Source organism: Schistocerca serialis, chromosome 5, assembly GCF_023864345.2.
Source record: "Schistocerca serialis cubense isolate TAMUIC-IGC-003099 chromosome 5, iqSchSeri2.2, whole genome shotgun sequence".
In the NCBI taxonomy this organism is placed as follows: domain Eukaryota; kingdom Metazoa; phylum Arthropoda; class Insecta; order Orthoptera; family Acrididae; genus Schistocerca; species Schistocerca serialis.
This window is the reverse complement of record NC_064642.1, coordinates 576059396-576084149: the sequence shown is the minus strand read 5'-3', so window position 1 is coordinate 576084149 and position 24754 is coordinate 576059396. Positions and strand designations below refer to the sequence as shown.

The window sequence follows — 24754 nt, the reverse complement described above, 5'->3', positions numbered from 1 at the left end:
CATGTGATTAAGAATCAAGGTAGGAAAGTAAAACAAGGTTATATTCTCGCTGCCTAGTATGCTGGCGTATCTGTACGATCTGTTACAAAAATTTAGAAAGGGATAATCTCCACATGTGTGATCTCTTTGTGCTCCTGGTAAAAAGCGTCCAAGATCTGAAGTATAGAAGTCTCACTGTGATTACTCTGATATGGATGTAATACGACACACTGTACTACATGCATGTGAACGTCAGATTTCCACTGCAAGCTACAAACAGTCGAAAAGCAGTCACAAATAACGATGTTTTAATTGGTTCGCCGTGATGAGAAAAAGCATTTCAATTGTTGCATGCACATTATCAGCATTAATAAACTAATTATACAACAGGCTACACAAGTGAAGAAAATGGTCGGTATTATTACGAAAGTAGGAATATCCTAAAAGAGTGTTATGATTAGATATATTTAATTTGTTGAAATGTACTGCTGACAAAGGCAGATCTACTTTCATGAAAATGTTTTTCGAACTCCAACTCACAAGGCACACTAGCTTGTGCATTCCTGTCGCGCGCAATATCCTCCGCTGCTGACAATACACTGACCATTGTCTTGTGCAACAGATCAGTTGTTTATTTTTCTCAATAACAACTATTTTATTCGCGATCACACATTGTTAGTTTGGCAAGCCGTAGGTGAGTAACCAGTATCTGGCATGTGCCTATCATTCCGCCTGAAGGAACGCTCGTCATTATTTTAATACTGCTCAGATCAAGAGAAGGAATAAAATCCTTCGGTAAGTTTCCATTCCAGTCGCTCAGTGTTGAAAATACGATGGGTTACGTGGATTCCACCAAAATTCCAACGGAATTGGCAATCTATTTTTGTGTGAGTTGTTAATCTTTTCTCATTCGAAGAAACATTACCGTTTGTGAGTAACGGCCACATTTCTCTTGGTGAATGGTTTAATTGTACTTTCTTTGTCACAGTGTAATTTGCCAAACTCATCTCACAGCAGCTATTGAGACAGAATTCCGAAACGGAGTTCCTCATTAAACAAGTAATTGGCAGTCACAGAGCTCAATAGCTTACGGAAAACCTCATAGTGTCGGTTTGCAGTAACATAAAAGAAGAAATTTCATGTTTATTTTTATACTAGGAAGCTCTTGTTTCGCTAGCTGTCGACAACTCTTAAAAAATTACAGCCACTGAAGTGAAATAAATAAAAAGGGAAGTATAAGTACTCAAATATCGCCATAGGTAAGAAAGTTCCGTGTGTTTAAGAATTGACAAAACACTCTCCTCCTTGTGTGCTATCATTAGCCAAACTTTTGATTTGATGTCTCGAGCGGTTTAGGAGATATGAGAGATGTTGCGAGTATTTCATTCTCGCGGGCGTGAAATCGGAAGTGAGCGCGCTACATGGGATCCATTTTCTCGAGATCGGAGGCAGATAGAGACCTCCTCCCAAATGTAAACAAAAATTCAGCACGTTAACTAAATTTCATACGCAGCAACATATGGTGTAATACACACCAAACGCAAAATCATAGAAGCCCCTAATTTTCGTTGCAAACTTTTTGAGTTTTGCGTAGTGTCTTACTAAAATGTGTACATCACAATAAGAACGGTCATTAGCGAGTTGATGGGCACTTCGTCACGAAGCTGACATATAACGCTACAAGTAAGGCAAAAATTATATATTTTCAGTGAATAGTTTCTGTAAAATCGTTTGAGAAAGATAACAGGTTGGGCGCGCTTCGGTTCTGTCAGCGCAGAGCGTCGCCAGCCGGAGCGTGCGAAGTATGGTGTACGCGTCGCAATATGCGCTGCACCCGCGCGACCTGTGCGGAACGTGCGTGTCGCGCTGTAGTGTCGTGTCACGTCACACGTGCTATACGCGACTCAATTTGCGCCTAGCCTTAGTGCTGACTGCTACGCTGACTTCGTTACTGGGTGGTAGACTTCATTATCCACGGCTATGGATTACTGATCTTCTCATGAGGCAGGAAGTGTAAGACTAATACTATAACAATTTCACACACAAGATCTTTCTTTACGATGACTAGAGAATCGAGTGCGAACTACATGAGAGCTAGCGATCCCATTGATCGAGTGCTCTAAACTAGTGGAGGTGGAGTATTTATGTATTCGAGAGGAGGCTCCGTTCTGTGACACCATTCGTAATGACTGAATTTGCTCTGCTCTTCTAGAGTTTTCAGCGGTCTCCAGTTTCGCTGCATTTGCTTAGTAAATTTGTTACTGAGTCTCCACTGCTTAGTGAAATGCCTGCTAGGCGCTGCTGAGTTGTACATGGTATCTCTTACATGATATGAGAGTAACGAAGGCAGTTCGGTCTGTGCTCTTCTAACCATTTTTTTGCAGAGCTCGGTCGCAGCTGCATACAAAATGTCGCGGTTTGTTGAAATGTTTACGCTCCCTAGTTGGTGGCTGTTGATACTTCCAGGCGAATGAGTAACACCAGCTGTTCAAAATTTTCCTCGCCCACTTCCTTACTAATTTGCTGCTTAGCATATCTTTACTTGCTGTATACTTAAGAACTACTTGTTTAAGTCTGTCTCGTTCACCACACTCACATAGACTTCTATGTCTCGTTCCTACCTTGCAGAAGAATGTGGGCCATACTCAGTGGCCCATAAATATGATGTAACATTCCTTTTAATAGGTTGCTATACCATTCCTAAATTTTTGCACCTCTGGAAAGAGGATGTAATCTTTGTAGCTGAAGCCGTTTGAGCCTCAGTAATTCTGCCAAATTGCTACTTTTACAATTTCCATACCTGTAGTGCTTGCTGGGTAAAAAAGTGAGTTCTTAGTACCTCTCACACTTTTGTCATATTCCCTTGTCAGGCTGAGTGTTATATTTACTGACACAGTGACCATTACCGATATTTCCTCCTGTTATATCCTAGACCGTGAACTTTCGACAGAGAATGTATACATACGTTGGGCGGCAAATTGAAATATCAGACATCCATACCCAACCCACAAAATTGGAAGAAACCCCAACGTCCAACAACACCATTGATCACTCCTCAGATCGAACAATCATGAGAGAATACTGCCGTGAGAAGTTGGTCCCGCCAGGGACAATACAAACAAGTGATTTCTGAGTTAGATATAGGAATTGCAATAGCCCCAATTCCAATATTTGGTAATGTGCTTCCCTTTCACTCACGACACCGCCCGTAAACGACTTAAGGTGCGCTTACACCTGTGCTACTTGGCACACAGCACGTGCATGCGGTCATTGCACCAAGAGCCAAGGGGCGGATGCAGCTGTGACGAATCACGCCTGCCTCTAATATGTGCACACAGGCCAAGAGCATCACAGTCACGTCACCCCAGCAAGGAGAAACGGGCAACAGTCGTGCGCCAGTCGGTGCTTCTCTCCGTCTGGTGCTTGGTTTCACCACATATTACTAGTGAAAGGTTCAGTTCGTCGCATGCATTCAAATTTTCCTTTGCATTAGCACTTTGGCCGAGTGGTCTAAGAAGATACAATACAGTCTAAGAACATCAACGTCCAGTGTTTTTGGTTAGTTAATTTTGGGAAGTTATAAAGACTGAAAAGTGATGATCATCTGTGGTTCCTCAAAAATAAAAATGGTTCGAATAGCTCTGAGCAGTATGGGACTTCACTTCTGAGGTCATCAGTCACCTAGAAGTTAGAACTAGTTAAACCTAACTAATCTAAGGACATCACACACATCCATGCCCGAAGCAGGATTCGAACCCTACGCCGGAGTGGACGCGCGGTTTCACACTGAAGCGCCTAGAACTGCTCGTCCACAGCGGTCGGCTCCTCACAACTATGTAAAACTTGGAGACAACAAAGGCAAACCTAAAAAAAATGAGAAATTTTCATTCGTACTTACGACGACTGGACTGATTAGTGTGGCCTTGATGCGCCTTAGCCGTCCGGGTTGCTTTAAGAACCTCTTTGCTACGAGAGCAAATACACACATCAAAAAAAGTTTTGCATCACCTCGGTTCCGAGACTCCGGAACCTGTACAGAAAATTGGAATAGAGATCAACATAAACATCATTTCCACCCTTTTTATTGCTCATGAAAACATCAAATTGCATGTTGTACCACCACACAGCGAGACCTTCAGAGGTGGTGGTCCAGATTGCTGTACACATCAGTACCCCTAATACCCAGTAGCACGTCCTCTTGCATTGATGCAAGCCTGTATTCGTCGTGGCATACTATCCACAAGTTCATCAAGGCACTCTTCGTCCAGATTGTCGCACCCCTCAACGGCGATTCGGCGTAGATCCCTCAGAGTAGATGGTAAGTATCGTCTTCCATAAACAGCACTTTTCAATCTATTCCAGGGTTCATGTCTGGAAAACATGCTGGCCACTCTAGTAAAGCGATGTTCTTATCCTGAAGGAAGTCATTCACAAGATGTGCACGATGGGGGCGCCAATTGTCGTCCATTAAGACGAATGCCTCGCCAATATGCTGCCGATATGGTTGTACTATCGGTCGGAGGATGGCATTCACATATCGTACAGCCGTTACGGCGCCTTCCATGACAACCAGCGGCGTACGTCGGTCATACTTAATGCCACCCCAAAAGACTAGGGAACCTCCACCTTGCTGAACTCGCTGGACAGTGTGTCTAAGGCATTCAGCCTGACTGGGTTGCTTCCAAACACGTCTCCGACGATTCTCTGGTTGAAGGCATATGCGACACTCATCGGTGAAGAGAACGTGATGCCAATCCTGAGCGGTCCATTCGGCATGTTGCTGGACCCATCTGTACCGCATTGCATGTAGTCATGGTTGCAAAGATGGACGTAGGGAGTGAAGTTGCGCATCATGCAGCCTACTGCGTACAGTTTGAGCCGTAACACGACGCCCTGCGGTTGCACGAAAAGTATTATTCGACATCATCCCATTCTTAAAGGATATTTTTGGCTGAGAAACGGGCAGTTAGGGCAATAAGTGGTTAGTTCACGAACCTCTTGTCGACTGCTGTTCAGGAGTCTGGGTATTTTGAGATTTTCTTCTCAATATATATATTCCTTACTGTTATTTCTTGTTAACAATGTTAGCTTATTCCCAAGAATAAGCAGTTTTCACTCGGTTAATACTCGGCAGAAATCAAACTTGCATTTTGATCGGACATCCTTAAATCTTGTGCAAAAAGGTGTGCAGTATAGTGCTGCATCCATTTTCAATAAGCTACCAGTCGAATTCAAAAATCTTAGCATTAATGCACGCGCTTTCAAATCGAAACTGAAGAGTTTCCTCATGGGTCACTCCTTCTATTCTGTCGAGGAGTTCCTTGAAAAATGAAGCTGATTCTTATTGTATTGTTGATTGCGTTTACTTAAACTTATGGATTGACTTTTTCGTGTTCATAAACATTAAAATAAATGTTATTACTTTTATGTTGTAATTTCATGTACTGACACGTTCAATGACCTTGCAGATTTGCTCCTCAATTTGGTCCTACGGAACTTGACGTGTAAATATACTCCTGGAAATTGAAATAAGAACACCGTGAATTCATTGTCCCAGGAAGGGGAAACTTTATTGACACATTCCTGGGGTCAGATACATCACATGATCACACTGACAGAACCACAGGCACATAGACACAGGCAACAGAGCATGCACAATGTCGGCACTAGTACAGTGTATATCCACCTTTCGCAGCAATGCAGGCTGCTATTCTCCCATGGAGACGATCGTAGAGATGCTGGATGTAGTCCTGTGGAACGGCTTGCCATGCCATTTCCACCTGGCGCCTCAGTTGGACCAGCGTTCGTGCTGGACGTGCAGACCGCGTGAGACGACGCTTCATCCAGTCCCAAACATGCTCAATGAGGGACAGATCCGGAGATCTTGCTGGCCAGGGTAGTTGACTTACACCTTCTAGAGCACGTTGGGTGGCACGGGATACATGCGGATGTTCATTGTCCTGTTGGAACAGCAAGTTCCCTTGCCGGTCTAGGAATGGTAGAACGATGGGTTCGATGACAGTTTGGATGTACCGTGCACTATTCAGTGTCCCCTCGACGATCACCAGTGGTGTACGGCCAGTGTAGGAGATCGCTCCCCACACCATGATGCCGGGTGTTGGCCCTGTGTGCCTCGGTCGTATGCAGTCCTGATTGTGGCGCTCACCTGCACGGCGCCAAACACGCATACGACCATCATTGGCACCAAAGCAGAAGCGACTCTCATCGCTGAAGACGACACGTCTCCATTCGTCCCTACATTCACGCCTGTCGCGACACCACTGGAGGCGGGCTGCACGATGTTGGGGCGTGAGCGGAAGACGGCCTAACGGTGTGCGGGACCGTAGCCCAGCTTCATGGAGACGGTTGCGAATGGTCCTCGCCGATACCCCAGGAGCAACAGTGTCCCTAATTTGCTGGGAAGTGGCGGTGCGGTCCCCTACGGCACTGCGTAGGATCCTACGGTCTTGGCGTGCATCCGTGCGTCGCTGCGGTCCGGTCCCAGGCCGACGGGCACGTGCACCTTCCGCCGACCACTGGCGACAACATCGATGTACTGTGGAGACCTCACGCCCCACGTGTTGAGCAATTCGGCGGTACGTCCACCCGGCCTCCCGCATGGCCACTATACGCCCTCGTTCAAAGTCCGTCAACTGCACATACGGTTCACGTCCACGCTGTCGCGGCATGCTACCAGTGTTAAAGGCTGCGATGGAGCTCCGTATGCCACGGCAAACTGGCTGACACTGACGGCGGCGGTGCACAAATGCTGCGCAGCTAGCGCCATTCGACGACCAACACCGCGGTTCCTGGTGTGTCCGCTGTGCCGTGCGTGTGATCATTGCTTGTACAGCCCTCTCGCAGTGTCCGGAGCAAGTATGGTGGGTCTGACACACCGGTGTCAATGTGTTCTTTTTTCCATTTCCAGGAGTGTAAATAAATAAATAAATAAGACAATGTTCCGCAACCGTAGAATTTTTAGGCCGAAATGAACGCGTGTGACGACGGCGCACGACGCATTAGTCATGGACCATGCGAATCGTTTGTCCAGTATAATCTTCCTCGCAATGGCAGGGAATTTTCTAGACATCGGGTTTCCTCAAACGAAAATCACCCTTCACTGAGCCAAGCAGCGATCTAGCCTTAGCTAGTGGACGGAATACACTTTTCATATTAAAGCTCTTTAAAATTCTTCCTAACGTTGAAGATATGCTTCCAGGTAGGACGTCACCTATTTGCTTGTATCTTCTGTTGGTTCCCGCGGAGGTCTGGTCTGTAGAGCACGACGGATCTGATTGTCGGTATAACCATTATGCTTGAACGTTGCTGTTAGATGACCAAGTTGTGTCAAACTATTTGCATCTGAGATGGCGTAAGTTCTTTTTACTAAAGTACGTAGAACCCCTTTGGGTTGGTACAATGGATGACAAGTTGATGCAGGAAGATACTGGTCCATATGCGTGGGCTTAGGTAAACACTGTGTTCTAGTGTCACATCATCCCTCCTGTGGACCAAGATATCTAAAAACAGAAGTTTTCCATCCTTTTCAACGTGAAGTTATTGTTGGGATGCAGACAGTTAACGATCCAGAACATCCTTCCCATGTGACCATACCATAAACGTATCGTCGACGTATCACCAAAAACAGGTATGTTTTAAGAACGCCGTCTTGAGTACTGTGTCCTCAAAATCTTTCATAAACAAATTGGCGACTATGTGGGATAATGGACTCCCCTTAGTCATTCCATAAGTTTGTTCAAAGCATTTGTTATTAACTAGAAAATACGTCGACTCAATACATGGCAACAAAGCTTAGTTGTTTTCTCGTCCAATTCTTCAGCAATTAACTGCAAAGAATCTTCAAGAGGAGCTCTGATAAAAAGTGACACAGCATCGAAACCTGCTAGCAGATCCGTGGGACTGTCACGCGGGACGGAGCCACACATTGGGGCTGAGTTAGAATGTCGCTTCCACTCCAGACCCCAGCATCCATCATCACTACTTACTCTGGTTCCGGGTCTTCAGTAAGAACATGCTGCCGTACGCCACAGACTTTCGGACACCTCACAGAAAGTGTCCCCAGCAGAGTTCAGGCGATTATAAAGGCGATTGGGTGGACACACTCCATATTAATGTCCAGTAATAGATGTCCAAACACGTTTGATCTAATAGCGCAGCCTTACAGGAATTTCGCCAGAGCATAGAAAACGTCTAGGATGATGTTGGATTTCAATGTATGTTGTATCTTGAACTGAAACTTAAAACTGGGATAAATACCACCGGTAGCAAGAAGTCTAAGGTTTGGGAGATAACAATGTCGCCACTGGCATAGCTTATCTGTGTTTAGTATTATCTTTTCTTATAAGTGCTTCAACAGTATGAAACACTAGTTCGAAATAACAATTAAAGTTATTAAACATCTTATTCCTTCCATCTTTATGTTTTCCATCACACATTCACACTCAATACGGAAAAGATATTAATTATCCCAGTACTTGCGCTTGTTCTACGATTTTGCCAGACTAGAAATGTTCGACTACGGCGACGATATCTGCTCGCAAAGAGGACATGTTGATCATTGGAACAGCGTGTGTAGTTGTATCTGGTTGTGAAAGGAATAAAGCATGCGCACACGACGAGAAAGCGGGATGCATCTACACGCTTGGCTCTTCTTGAGTGTGAGACGAACACAGAACACAGGTGCGCAACGACTAGGCGCAAGCTGCACAAGTGCAAAACCGAAGGTCAACTCCAGGATCTTTGAGAAAGACTCGCGGAAGAGCTTTAAAAGAAAAAAAGAAAAAAAAAACATGGTGGATATTCTTAGTGTACAGATGGCTAGAATGCCTGACAAAAAAAATGAAGCACCCGGAAGACATGGTCGGATATTAATGTAACTTGGTACACTACAAGTCAGTGGGCATGTAAATGATTGGAGTTGCAGTTCTCTGTGAAAGGTAGTACAGTCACTATATTGCATTAGTGTTATTCGTGTCTAGTGTTGTTACCAGGTTCTAGAGGTTATATAAGATGTGCGAAAAGTGTTAAATGTGGAGTGATCACTGTGAAGGACATGAAAACGCCGTGTGCTCGTGTGAGACGGCGTTTCAGCAACTGACAGAGTCTGAAAGGACCTCATTGTGGGTCTGCAGTTTGTAAGTAGGCTGTTTAGGTTTTATGTTGGTAACGCCATGTAGCGCTCTGTATGAAAATCACTGAAAGTGCTGTGTGCAGTCTGTGGCTGGTTTGCGTCGATGGAATTTGCTATTGTATGTTGGGCAGTTGGCTGTTAACAGCGCGTAGCGTTATATATATATATATAAAATGACTTTTGAACACTATTAAGGTAAATACATTGTTTGTTCTTTATCAAAATCTTTCATTTGATAACTATGCCTCTCAGTAGTTAGTCCCTTCAGTAGTTAGAATCTTTTGTTCAGCTGGCAGTATTGGCGCACGCTGTATTGCGGTAGTTTGAGAAACGAAGATTTTTGTGTGGTAAGTGAGTCATGAAATGTATAGGTTATTGTTAGTCAGGGCCATTCTTTTGTAGGGATTTTTGAAAGTCAGATTGCGTTGCGCTAAAAATATTGTGTGTCAGTATCAGCACAGTAATTCACTAATTTTTCTAAGGGGACGTTGCAAGTTGACCGCCTGGTCTAATCGTGTAACATGTGGCACTTGCATCACGCTGGACTGCATGGAACATGAGGCCAGGCATACCCATCGTCAGGATACCTGTCGACCACGTCTGATCGCCACAAAGGAGGATCTTAACCCCTTTACATCGGCACCTGCCTACAAGGAACAAGTAGTGGACTCTGTAACACTGCGTAATCCCACACCATTGGTCGCTCACTACCAGCAAACAGACTATGGAATTACCGGCTCACACGTACGCTGCCTTTTACGCCGAAACACAAACGGTGCCGTGACCCAGAAGCTTGGACTGCTGATGAATTCCGTGATGAACTGCGGCTCTGAACCATCCTGGATGACAATCGTCGGCGGCCACGGCGGCGACCTGGGGAGAAGTACCATTGTTCCAACGCTTTGAGGAGATATGAAGGAGAAATTCCTGGCGACATGGTGTGGGGAATCACCTGGCATGATTTCAGGTCAGTGATTGAGGGAGCTCTGATAGCGTAACGGTGACGAACATTGTTCGTGCTCATGTGTTTCCTCTCATGCTATAATATCCTGGTACGATTTTTCGACATGACAATGTTCATACACACTTGGAAAGTGTTTATCGAGCACCTGCAGGTAACTTTAATCTGTTCATAAACCACCTTGAAGCTGTACTGGCCCATTTAACAACCAAAAACAAAGAAATAGTGGTTGGTGGTGATTTCAGTGTAGATTTCCTTAAAGACTCTCCCAATAAGAACTTACCTGAGTTAGTAACACTATCATTGAATTTAATTCCCACTGTAAAGTTCCCCACTAGCGTAGCCAATTGCTCACAAACAGCCATTGATATTATCTTTATAGGAACCCCCAATGACCAAAATTATATTACAAAACCAATAAATAGTCAATGGCCTCTCAGACCATGACATGCAGTTCCTGCTGTTATGTTAATACTGAACAGGATATAAAATCTGTTAAATCTGAGCTCAAGAGGTAATCAATAAGCCAAAAATTGATTATTTTAGGACACTTCTGTGAGACATTCACTGGAGTGATGTTTACAGTGCTCATGACATGAATGGAAAATATAACATTTTTGCTAATAAAGTGCTTACCATATATGAACACTGTTTTCCCCCAAAACTAACCAAGGTTAGTCTACAAAGAAGCCATGGGTTGCCCAAAGAATAGTGGTATCTTGTAAAACAAAAAGAAAACTGTATCTGTCAATACGAAACAGTTTTGATGTTGTTGCTGTAGCACATTACAAAAAATAGTGCAAAATATTAAAGACTTACAAGGAAAAAGTAGTAATATCAGATAACAAAATAAAGACAATATGGGATATAGTGAAGGAGGAGACCGGTCGAATCAGCCATGAAGAGGGACAAATAGCATTAAGAGTAAATGATACATTGGTGACAGATGTGTATAGTGTTGCAGAATTTTTTAACAAACATTTTATAACTGTTACTGAAAAGATGGGTTTGTCAGGTTCTATAGATGCTGCTAGGCAATACCTCAGAACAGACATTTCAAGTAACTTCCACAATATGAATTTGACCCTCACTACTCCAGCAGAAATAATGTCCATCATAAAATCTTTAAAATCAAAAACATCTAGTGGGTATGATGAAATATCAACAAAGTTAATTAAAGAATGCGATTCTGAGTTAAGTAACGTGGGGTCCCATAAGGTTCCATTTTAGGGCCCTTACTTTTTCTTGTGTATATCAATGACCTATCATCAGCAACAATACCAGATGCCAAGTTCGTTTTGTTTGCCAATGATACAAACATTGCAATAAATAGCAAGTGTAGTCTTAGAAAGATCGGCTATTAAAATATTTGTTGACATTAATGACTGGTTCCTAGCCAATTCTTTGTCACTAAACTTTGAAAAAAACACACTACATGCAGTTCAGAACTTGTAAGGGGTGTCCCACGAGTATACACCTAACATACAACGACAGGCAGATAGAAGAAGTGGACAGTGTTAAATTCTTTGGATTACAGCTTGATAATAAATTCAACTGGGAGGAGCACATCACAGAACTACTGAAGCATCTTAACAGATCTCTACTTGAAATGCGAATTGTGTCAGACATATGGGAAATAAAAATGAAAAAGCTGCTTACTTTCATTCCATAATGTCATATGGGATTATTTTTTGGGGTAATTCATCAAGCCAAGCTAAAGTTTTCCAGGCACAAAAACGTGCAGTAAGAGTTATATGTGGTGTGAACCCAAGAACATCCTACAGAAGCCGATTTAGGGAACCAGGGATACTAACTACTGCTTCCCAATATATTTATTCCTTAATGAAAAACATTAAAATATATCATTAAAATATATCACTTTCTCAAACCAACAGCTCAATGCAAGGAATCAATACTAGAAATAAGAATAATCTTCACAAGGATTTGAAGTCACTTACTCTTGTACAAAAAGGTGTGCATTATTCAGGAAAAGGGTGTGCATTATTCAGGAAAAAGGTGGGCATTATTCAGGAACACACATTTTCAATAACTTGCCAGCAGCCATAAAAAGCTTAACAACCAATGAAATTCAGTTTAAACAAAGCCTAAAGGATTTATTGGTGGCCAACTCCGTCTACTGCATATATATATATATATATATATATATATATATATATATATATATATTCTGCCCAATTTCAGTGCAGTAATGTGTTCATTGTAAATAAGTGTATGTATGTGTGTGTGTGTGTGTGTAACTTCTGCACCATTTCAGTGCAGTAATATGTTCATTGTAAATAAGTATTATAGTAGTTCTATTACATGTTTACTACCTTATAAATAAATAAAAAACTTTTTTATTTTAAATTCAGTGCATTAGTGTCTCTAAAATTACTTTTTCATATAGTGGTCACTAAAAAAATGACGATCATTTCACTTGGAACCTTTGTATGAGTTGTAAATATTTGTCACGTATTATTGTTTTTTTGACATGTTTTACATCCTGGAGGACCTCCTCACTATGGATCAACTGGAATGAAAGTAAATTTAAGCTAATCTAATCTAATGTATATGGGGCCTGAAGATGGCATAATGAAATGCTTGCTTCAGAACAGATACGACCGCTTTATGACACATTTCCCAACTGAATCAGTACACGCATCCAGCTGGATGGGGAGCAACATAATTCTGATAAGAGGACTTATATTGCCATATTCTTTGCTCAATACACTTGATTTCGTGGTCACTCATTAAAATCACACACCTTTTTCTCCAGGGAAGATTCATTTCGTTTTTTCCTATGTTTCCGGGTGCATCACTGTTTTGTCAAGTAGAGTAATTTAAGTTACCCACGTTAACTTAGTGGCACACCACTGCGTAAACTTATGATTGTGAATTTGCACTTTTACCTTATGGTAACATACCTCATCATACTGAAGGTACTCGGCGAATGATATGCGAGACTCGGGGTTTTTAGAGACTGCTCTGGTCTGCGCCCGATGTCGCTCGTTTTCGAAGACCCTGCAAACCGACACTGAAACGTTATACACAGACTAAAAATCGCTTGATACAAAAATTGCATCGACAATGATAATAATTTAATTATAACGTCTACGATACCTATATAGAAACACCATAGCCCTGAACTGGCGATTATACACAGAGGACACTGATTACAAATGTCCAGATGCGAGGTGAAAATTTCCTGTTAAAACATTATAGGTCCAGTATTTGCCGATCTTGAAGTTCCAGTCTGGGCTGCGGAGAAATTATCCTACTGAGGGGAAGACAATGCCTGACGTACGATTGGTTGGTTGGTTTGGGGGAGGGGACCAAACAGCGAGGTCATGGGTCCCATTGGCATAGGGAAGGATGGGGAAGGAAATCAGCCGTGCCCATTCAAAGGAACCATTCCGCCATTTGCCTGAAGCGATTGAGAAAAATCACGGAAAACCTAAATCTGTATGGCCAGACGCGAGTTTGAACCGTCGTCCATCCGACTACGAGTCCAGTGTGCTAACCACTGAACCAGCTCGCTCTGTCCTTACGTGCGATCGGCAGCAACGATGTTACCTGACCTAGCTCCATGATGCTTCACAAATAGATTTTCAATTTAATGATGGTCATGGTTGCATGTACTAGATATCAGGGACAACATTGCCTTGTCTGGCGAAATTACGTTGAAGAAAATGTTATCAACTACCGAGATACCGGTCTCCCGGTTAAAGAATTGGCCTAAATAGTGGAACGCTAAAACCAGCTAAAACTAACTGCCAATGAGAATACTGTTCTCTAGAATCGTCAACATAGTCTGTGGAAGTATAGCTAGTAATGTCGTTAACTCACTAGTCCGGAAATCGTGTAAAATTATCTAATTTGCTATGTCACTCAGTCATCATGTTTCAGAACACTATTTATAAGGATGAGAAGCAAACTATCCTTAAAGATACTATATGGTTTTTGCGCTCAAATCATTATCTACTGTAGATTATCGCAATAATTTTGCAACTTGCAATATGCATATGAGCTGAATTAAATACATTATAAGCCTGACAACAATATAATACAGCGTCTAGTACAATCGCTTTTGAAACTTATAAATGTCCGCAACAGTCACATCATCCTCTATCATATTTTGTAATTGCACAAAGAACTGGAAGACCAGTTGAACGGAATGAAGCCTCTCTATCTATCACTCCCGAATGGATCGAGAGGACACTATCAGATTAATTACAGCACACACAGAGGCATTTGAACATTCTTGTAGGTGAATGGAACGGGAGGAAGCCCTAACATCTGGTACAATGGGAAGTACCCTCTGTCATTCATTTCACAGTACTTTGCACGGCATGCATGTACAGGTAGATCTAAATCAAGAGAAATGGAATGTAGTCGAATAAAATCTGGGGAAAATGAGTGTATTGGATCAGGAGTAGACGAGGTTCGCTACATTAGCACCAAAGTAGGTGGCGATAGCAGACGTGGAGAGGACGTAAAACGTAGAATGGCAACAGCAAGAAAAGAGTTTCAGAACGAAAAAGAGACATATGTTCACACCGAATGCAAATTTAAATGTTTCTTCGTCTTTTCTAAAGGTAATTGTCTGAAGTGCAGCCTTATACGGAAGTGAAAGGTGAAAGACAAGCAGTACAAACAAGAAGGAAATAGAATCATTTAAAATATGATGCCACAGTAGAATGGTAAGTTTCGATGGGCAGATCGAGTAACTAAAGAGGAGGTACTTATTCGAATTGGGGGGAAAAGAAATTTATGGAACAACGTGAACAACAATGGGGATCAGTTGATAGGATACATATTGATGCATCAAGTATTCGTCAGTTTGGCAACGGAGGAAAGTGTGTGCTGGAAAGGGGTCAAAATTTCAGACCGAAACCAATGCCAGACTACAGTAAGCACCTCTCCAGCAGTTATTCAGAAATGGGGAGGCTTCCACAGTATAGACTAGTGTGGAGAGCTACATCAACCGTGCTTTAGGACAGAGGACGACACCAACAACAGTTCTACAATATAAAGAATATAGATAACCAGATTGTTGACTTGAACATCCACGAAGCGTTTGTAACGCAATGAAGAAGGTGTAATAACTCCCATATACAGCTGGGCAGGTAATAAAAATTATGGTTGTTTAATAACGGAAGCGTATCACCTCAATAACTATAAGCGTATTTACATACCATTACCCTGAAGAAATGGTAAATGAACATACAATAAGCTTCTTTAATTGTTTCTTCCGTTGAGAAAAGGAAGGTAATGTAGGAACAGACGCATTAATAAAATTGTCATCGGAAATATGTAAAGAATATGCCTGAGAACCTCTTTTTTTAATTATCTGAGTTGCGTGTATGTACGTGTATTGAACCGGGGACCTAGAAACGACGGAGAGGCTTCGTCCTGCCGTAGCCCTCAGTGGTTCACAACCCCACAACATGCCACAGCAGGCCATCAACACCACCGCCGCCCAGGGGATGAGTTGTTGCACTATAGCACCATTTGTTTGAAAGCATTCCCTGTGTGCCTAACGCTTGTTTAACGCCCACGTATTTGAACAGGTTCGAAAATGTTAATTACGTGATACGATTAATGATCTACATGTGTGGGAAAGAGAAGTTGTTGTACATAAACATGGAAAACAAGATATCCATTAAGTTGGATATACACTACTGGCCATTAAAATTGTCATACCAAGAAGAAATGCAAATGATAAACGGGTATTGATTGGACAAATATATTACACTAGAACTGACATGTCATTACATTTTCACGAAATTTGGGTGCATAGATCCTGAAAAATCACTACCTAGAACAACCACCTCTGACCGTAATAACGGCCTTGATACGCCTGGGCATTGAGTCAAACAGAGCTTGGATGGCGTGTACAGGTACAGCTGCCCATGCAGCTTCAACACGATACCACAGTTCATCAAAAGTAGTGACTGGCGTATTGTGACGAGCCAGTTGCTCGGCCACCACTGGCCAGACGTTTTCATTAGTGAGAGATCTGGAGAATGTGCTGGCCAGGGCAGCAGTCGAACATTTTCTGTATCCAGAAAGGCCCGTACAGGACCTGCAACATAAGGTCGTGCATTATCCTGCTGAAATGTAGGGTTTCGCAGGGATCGAATGAAGGGTAGAGCCACGGGTCGTAACACATCCGAAATGTATCGTCCACTGTTCAAAGTGCCATCAATGCGAACAGGAGGTGACCGAGACGTGTAACCAATGGCACCCCATGCCATCACGCCGGGGGTTACGCCAGTATGGCGATGACGAATACACGCTTCCAATGTGCGTTCATCGCGATGTCGCCAAACACGGATGCGGCCACCATGATGCATTAAACAGAACCCGGATTCAGCCGAAAAAATGACGTTTTGTCATTCGTACACCCAGGTTCGTCGTTGAGTACACCATCGCAGGCGCTCCTGTCTGTGATGCAACGTCAAGGATAACCGCAACCATGGTCTCCGAGCTGATAGTCCATGCTGCTGCAAACGTCGTCGAACTATTCGTGCAGATGGTTGTTGTCTTGCAAACGTCCTCATCTGTTGACTCGGGAATCGAGACGTGGCTGCACGATCCGTTACAGCCATGCTGATAAGATGCCTGTCATCTCGACTGCTAGTGATACGAGGCCGTTGGGATCCAGCATGGCGTTCCGTATTACCCTCCTGAACCCACCGATTCCATGTTCTGCTAACAGTCCTTGTATCTCGACCAACGCGAGCAGCAATGTCGCGATACGATAAACCGCAATCGCGATAGACTACAATCCGACCGTTATCAGAGTCGGAAACGTGATGGTAGGCATTTCTCCTCTTTACACGAGGCATCACAACAACATTTCACCAGGCAACACCGGTCAACTGCTGTTTGTGTATGAGAAATCGGTTGGAAACTTTCCTCATGTCAGCACGTTGTAGGTGTTGCCACCGGCTCTAACCTTGTGTGAATGCTCTGGAAAGCAAATCATTTGCATATCACAGCATCTTCTTCCTGTCGGTTAAACTTCGCGTCTGTAACACGTCATCTTCGTTTAGTAGCAATTTTAATGGCCAGTAGTGTAGCTACTCTGCCGATCTGAGTGCATCTATAAAGATGTAATTAAGAGCTATCCACTACCACAAGACCAATTTTAAGGTGTTCCCCAGCTATACCGGTATATGAACTTCAACACAATCAGCACATATTGTATAAACCGTAGAGTATCTTCCTCTGCACCTGACGATGATCCGCGTTATTTTATATTTTTTACTTGCTGCCATCTAAATTTAACCTCCAACTTAATGATTAGGAAAGGGTTTGTTTGCGTAATTTTAAATTGTACACTGACTTAAAATGAAGCTAATTTCGTTTTTTCATATTCTAACATTTCTTACCAGCAAAAGGAAATGCTTAAAATTAACGATTTATGTATTAAGAATGAAGGAAGGTAGGAAAGAGTTTATATTTGTAGACTACCACCACCAAAGCTGCCTTGGAGGGAGTACCTACGAAAAAAAAAAAAGACATTGAGCCTCTCGCTCCTGGGCAGCAACTGCCTGATCTGCTACAACTTCTCGCTATTCTAGGGCGAGGATCTCAGGTAGCGTGGTTCCCCATCTAGGTTAGGTATATTGTCGAAATAGTGTGCCAAGAAGGCAGTCGGGCAACTTAGCCGAGTTTCGCTTATCTAGGACGACCTGTGGGATCTTCTATATTAATAGTACGGCTGGTCGCATCCAAAGCGATTCAGATGATGTACATTCTCACAAGTCAATATTTTCAAATATGTTTCATTGCTGCAAATAAACCAAAGTACGCACCTTATATGTTATAAGCTATATGAGGGTAAACAGATTGCATTTTGAATTTAACTTGTTCATTTTCTTCTATGGTTCATTCCTGGAACAGACTATACTTATGAACCAGTGCACGACAGGATCTACACAGCACAGCATAAAAAGTTAAGCACCCAGAAGACTCGGTCGGCCGTCGTTGTAACTTCGAATACGTACTCACCATCGGCGGATACGTAAATGACTAGAGTTGCAAGTCTCTGTGACAGACAGAACTGGCACCAGAGTGAACTAATGCTGTTCGTGTTTAGCGTTGTTACCAGACCTGGGAAGATGAATAAAGATGCATAAGGATCGGGAAAAACACCAGACGTTTTGATCACGGTGAAGAACAGGGAGACATCGCCTACTCGTGATAGACTGTGTCATCAGCACCTGACAGAGTTGGAATGAGGCCTTGTTGTGAGTCTTTGTTTGGCCGGCTGGTCGAATCGTGCAATATCCAGATTTGTGGGACTTTCGTATGTGACACTGGCCTGACAGTGAATTGAATGGAACTTCAGGGCAAGTATAGTCGGGGTCAAGATTCCGATCGCTCACATCTGACCACCACAAGGCAAGATCACCTTGTTGTGCACAAAGCACAAGGTATCCCTCTGACGTCTGCGCCTGTCATCCAAGAAGTAATAGACTCCCCATAAGATTCTGGGTCATCCCGCATCATTGGCCGGAGCCTAGCGGTAGCCAGACTAGAGAACAACTGTGCCACCTGTTGGCTGCTGTAAACACAACACAAACGGCTGCGGTTGGAGTGGTGTCATGACCTGGACCCAAACACTGCTGATACATGGTGTCGCACCGTGTTCAGCGATGGACCGCGGTTCTTGCATACCCCAGATATCAGTTTGTGAGTTTGACGGAAATCTGCGGAGGGGTCCCAGGGGTCCAATGTTTTGAATAGGGGAGAGAGCTTAGCGGTGTTTCTTCAGGTACCATGGTGACTACAGCTCACTATTGGTAGTGACTGGGGGAACAATGGTAACTCATTGATACCATGTGTCCTCATTTATTGCCTTTCATGCGACAGTATCTTGGTGCCATTTCTAAACAGGAAAATACTCGTCCACACATGGCACGTATCTGTCTGAACTATCTGTGTGACTTTGGGGTACTTCTGCGGCCAGCAAGGTGGACAGTGTGTCTCCAACATGACACAAAAGCCGCAGGATTGGCGATCTTTTACAGAGCTCAAAGTTCAGTGCGGGCTTAAATGCAAGATTTTTATAATAGTTCCCACAACGGAACTTTGTCTCGACACCAGACAGAAAATCGAAATAAATTATGGTCATATGTAAAGTATACTAGTGGCAAGACGCAACCAATGTCCTCTCTGCGTGATAGGAACAGGAATAGTATCGATGACAGTGCTGCTAAAGCAGAGTTACTAACTACAGCTTTCCGAAATTCCTTCACCAAAGAAAATGAAGCAAATACCCCAGAATCCGAATCAAGAACAGCTGCCAACAGTAGTAACTTAGAACTTGATATACTCGGAGTAGTGAAGCAACTTAAATCAATTAATGAAAGCCAGCCTTCTGATCCAGACTGTATACCCATTAGGTTCCTTTCAGAGTATGCTGATGCAATAGCTCCGTACTTAACAATCATATTCAACCGTTCTCTTGATGAAAGATCCGTATCCAAAGATTGGAAAGTTGCACAGGTCACACCAGTATTCAAGGAAGTCAACAGGAGTAATCCACTAAATTACAGGTCCATATCATTAAAGTCAATATGCAGCAGCATTTTAGTACGTATTTTGTGTTGGAAAATTATGACTTACCTCGAAGAGAACGGTCTTTGACAGCCTGTCAACGCGAATTTAGAAAACATCGTTCTTGTGAAACGCAACTAGCTTTTTACTTTCACGAACTGTTAAGTGCTATTGGCAAGGGATTTCAAATTGATTCCGTGTTCTAGATTTCCAAAAGCCTTTTGCACTGTATATCACTAGCGACTTGTAATCAAATTGGGTTTTTTATGGAATATCGTCTCTGTTATGCGACTGGATTCGTGACTTTCTGTGAGAGAGGTCACAGACTGAAGTAACTGATGTTAAGTCATCGAGTAAAACAGAAGTGATTTCTCGCGGTTCGCAGGGTAGTGTTATAGGCCCTCTGAGTTCCTTATCTATGTAAACGATTTAGGAGACAATCTAAGCAGCCGGATGATACTGTCGTTTATTGTGTAGACAAGTCATCAGAAGATCATATCAAATTGCAAAACGATTTAGAGAAGCTATCTGTACGGTGTGAAAATTGGCAATTGACCTTAAATAATGAAAAGTATGAGGTCATGCAAATGAGTGTTAAAAGGAATCCGTTAAACTTCGGATACACGATAAATCAATGAGACCTTAAGGCCGTAAATTCAAGTAGATTCTTAGGAATTAAAATTACGAACAACTTAAATAGGAAAGAACGCATAGTAAATGCTGTGGAGAAAGTGAACCAAAGGGTGATATTTATTGACAAAACACTTAGAACATGCAACAGATGTACAAGAGAGACAGCCTACACTATGCTCGTCCGTCCTGTTTTGGAGTACTGCTGCGAGGTGTTGCATCCTTAACAGACAGAATTAACGGATTACATCGAGAAAGTTCAAAGAAGAGCAGTACGTTTTGTATTATTGAGAAATAGGGGAAAGACTTTTGGGTGGACATCTCATTAAAACAAAGGTGTTTCTCGTTGCAGCCGTATGTTATCACTAAAATTCAATCACCAACTTCCTCCTCCGAGTGTGAAAATATTCTGTTGATGCCGACCTACATACGCAGAAAGGATCATCTTAATAAAATAAGGGAAATCAGAGCACGCACGGAAAGATGTAGATGTTCGTTTTTTCCTCGTGCTGTTCGAAACTGGAATGATAGAGAATTATTGTGAAGGTGATTAGATGAACTCTCTGCCAGGCACTTAAGTGTGATTTGCAACCTATCCATGTATATGTAGATGTAGATGTAGATGTGTGGAACCAGCTCGAACGTGAACTCCGTCCCAAGACCGATATCCAGGATACTAAGGACCAGTTGCAACAGTTTTTGGCCAGCTTGCTTCAGTAACAGGCTCACACAAACGACATATTACTTGGTGCTCCGTACTCTCCCAGTTTTGCAAACAACCGATATTTCACCCATATATTAGTTGCCGTACCCTGCGCTCTTGGTAAGAACTTTAATAATTAATATAACCTTACTGAGCGAAGAGATGCTTTGTGTTTGCTACTAATTACGATACAGATCGTGTACAAATTATGTAGTGTGGTTGCCTTTGGCACCCCTCTCATCCTGGCGCCACAAGCGGCTAGTTGAGTTGCTTGGCCCTTAAACCTTCTCTGCTCAGGTGACGATACGCCGGCTTCGTGACACCCTTTCAAACCGAATGCATGTGTCCAGGCCAGAGCGAGGTACAACGTTACACTGATAAGTGGGCTCGCGCTGCCAAATTCTTTGAAAATTTGATTCTACTTTGCTATCACTGAAAGAACTTCACATGGCCACTTAACCTTCCCTTCTGCGAGCTCCACATTTCTTGACAGGATGTGTTGAGAACAGTGTCAGTCTGTCGGATCAAAGCGTGTGTGAGAGAAAGGAAAACTCACTCTTCGAGGTCGTTGATCAGCAGCTGGTGCTCCACTCTGTGCCGGTAGAGATGCACCAGGAATTCTCGCTGCAAGTGTGGAGGGACCCTCACGTCCACAGGGTGGCCAGGGAGGTGCGCCTTCGACCAGAAGTCGATGCCCTCGCGCTGCCGCCACTCTGCCACGACGGGCAGCTGCTCCTCCGTGGGCACCAGTCGGTACACTTTGTGTCTGTACGAAGAACGCAGCCATTAGACTATCGTCCAAACGCTAAGCACAATGAAGAAATTAAGGCATATTTCTGAACAGCTAAGAGACACAAGGTAATCATAGCAAAACGTAATATTAGTCATCACAAGGAGGTGTCACGCTAATATGGTGTAACACCGCCTCTAGCCTGACCACAAGGAATACACTGCACAAGTTTTTCAGGTATACCATATTCATTTGAAGCCAAAGAATCATTACTAGAATCAGTGACTCTGCCGAATTGTTATAATATTGGTTGCTACGTTTCACTCGCTGTCCCAAATAGCCCCCGAAATTTTCTGTGGGACTGAGATCAGATGATTTAGCGGGCCCGTCGACTTGCGAGAGGGTGCCTGAATGTCCGTCAAACCGGGAACGTATAGGTGCTGCTCTTTATCACTCATGTTGTCGTCTTGCAACATCTACGGTCCACAGCTTACTCGTCACGGGGATGTAGAAGTAATGACAGCAATTGGTCACCTGGAAAGGTGGGTGAGTAGGAGCAAGTCATGGTAGGAAAAAACACCCCAAAATGTCACTTTAACAACTCCGGTCTGACCAACACACATACACACTCCAGGTTAAATTTATCTTTGAAGGTCAATACTTTCCACGTCTTACATCTCTTGAAGAGGAAAGTCGTCAGACCAGACTATGAGGCGTGTTTTTTAAGTAAGGTCCATTTGAACGTAAGTACAAAACGATAGGTTATTTCAAAAAAGTAAATTTATTTTCAGGAAGCACGTACTTCACTCTATTTTTCGACATAGTTGCCAAGTATGTTCAAACACGTATCATACCTCTCAACCAGTTTTAAAATACCCTCTTCATAAAAACTTACCACCTGCTCCGATAACCAAGAGTTCACTGCCGTTTTCACGTCGTCGCCATCATTGTAACAGTTGCCACTGAGGTGTTGTTTGAGGTGGAGGAACAGATTGTAATCGCTCGGCGCAAGATCAGGACTGTAGGGTGGGGGGTCTACAACTTCCCAGCCAAACCTTCCAACAAATCGAGAGTCTGACCTGCAGTGTGAGGTCTTGCAATATCATAGAGAAGGGCAATTCCCTTTGTCAGCATGCTGCGTCTTTTGTTTTGAATCGCTCTCCGTAGCTTTCTCAGGGTTAGGCAGTATGCTTCTGCTTTGATAGTGGTTCCTCGTTGCATGAAGTCGACCAACAAAACACCATGCCTATTCCAAAACACCAAATGGTCCTAATGGCTCTGATCACTATGGGATCTGAGGTCATCACTCCCCTAGACTTAGGACTACTTAAACTTAACTAACCTAAAGACATCAAATACATCAATGCCCGAGTCAGGATTCGAACCTGCGACCGTATCGGTCGCGCGGTTCCAGACTGAAGCGCCTAGAATCGCTCGGCCACTCCGGCCGGCCAAAACACCGACACCATGATTTTGCACTGGGACGGAGTCTGTTTGGTCTTCACCTTTACAGGTGAGTGTGTGCGTCTTCATTCCATGCTCTGTTGCTTTGATTCGGACGATATATGAAAACCCATGTTTAGTCTCCAGTTACGATCTGACTTAAGAAGCCGTCACCTTCTTCATGATAAAGAGTCAAGAACTTCATCGCACACTCAAAACTTTGGTTTTTGTAGTCCTCTGTTAGGAGTTTCGGGACCCAATGGGAGCACAGTTTCCTAAAGTTTAGGTGTTCAGAAGCAACGCTGTGAAGCACTGATCTCGACACGTCAGGAAATTCGTTTGAGAGACCTGTTAATGTGAAGCGCCTGTTCTCAAGAATCCTCGATTCAACTGAAGCCACCAAATCGTTTGTAATCAAAGAAGGGCGACTGGAGCAGTCCTCATCATGGACGTTGTCACCTTTGAATTCTCGAACCCACTTACGGACTTTGGTTTCACTCACAACCGTATCAACGTACACTTCGCAAATCTGTCGATGAATTTCTGTAGCAGACAGGTTCCTTGGTGACAAAAACCGTATCATCGAGCGAACCTCACACGCGGCGGGCGAGTTGGTAATCTTAAACATTTTTAAAGCACAGAACAGAACTGTACAGGTTAGCTACAGAGCTGAAACTGAGCACAGTTGTTCCCGAGGCATGCCAGTACACGACGCACGCACTCGTTGCGGTATGAGCGCGAACTACTAGTGTCTACAACAAAACGGACCTTACTTAAAAAAACACGCCTCGTACATGCCAGCTACTACTGTACATGCCAGCTAGCTACTGTCCAGTTGATGTGTCGTCTGTTTCCGCCGAGGCCGATGCAAATGGATAATGTGACTAAAAAGAAGGGAACATGCAACAATTGCGCTCTTGGAAAGTCACACTCAGGGCTGCGGACCTCATACATGTAATTCCGTTCGTTAACCCCTTTCCTTCAACCACCACCTAAGCTGTGAGTCGCCGGACATCGATCCGTCTCGATGCTCCCTTACACCAGGATTCTAACTTCACCAAACTGTAATCTTTCAACGGTATTACGGCGTACCTGGTAGTATGTAACTTTGATTCCTGTCTCAGTCATCACGAATCATATGCCAGGGATAATTCTGTGATTTGGTTGCTCACTGAGCTCAAGAAACTTTCATGGAAGGTCTATAAGCTTTACAGCAACATCGTCCACATGACAAAGGAGGATTATGATTTGTACAAGAATACTGTTGACTTTAATATTTTTGGGTTGACATTAGACTGGAAAGCGGAAACGCCCCACAAGGACCATTGCCACCTAACGGCAGCTGCATTGCAGCTCACAATGCATGCAACCTGAAGTATCAATTACAACGACACATACCAGTTTTTTTCGATAATTCGAGTGGGTATGATGTTCGGTTTATTGTTGAATACTTTACTGATTTCGCTATGAAAAGTGATTAAATTAAAAGGAAGGTCAGCGTTGGTCTTAATATTGATGTTTTATTGATAGCAGAATCGATTTTCGATCACATAGTGATCGGTGCTGTACACATTAAACTCAGACACT

General features: G+C 43.2%; 1 protein-coding gene across 1 annotated transcript in view; it reads right to left on the bottom strand.

The window, feature by feature from the left end:
* Window positions 1-24754, bottom strand: part of LOC126482107 (carboxypeptidase B-like) — an 82293-nt gene that overhangs the window by 42404 nt on the left and 15135 nt on the right. The window contains exons 2-3 of the mRNA XM_050106083.1: window positions 21551-21760; window positions 13016-13112 (exon numbers count right to left, since the gene is read on the bottom strand). Coding sequence (XP_049962040.1) covers window positions 13016-13112; window positions 21551-21760 — 307 coding nt within the window. The remainder of the gene's footprint in view (window positions 1-13015; window positions 13113-21550; window positions 21761-24754) is intronic.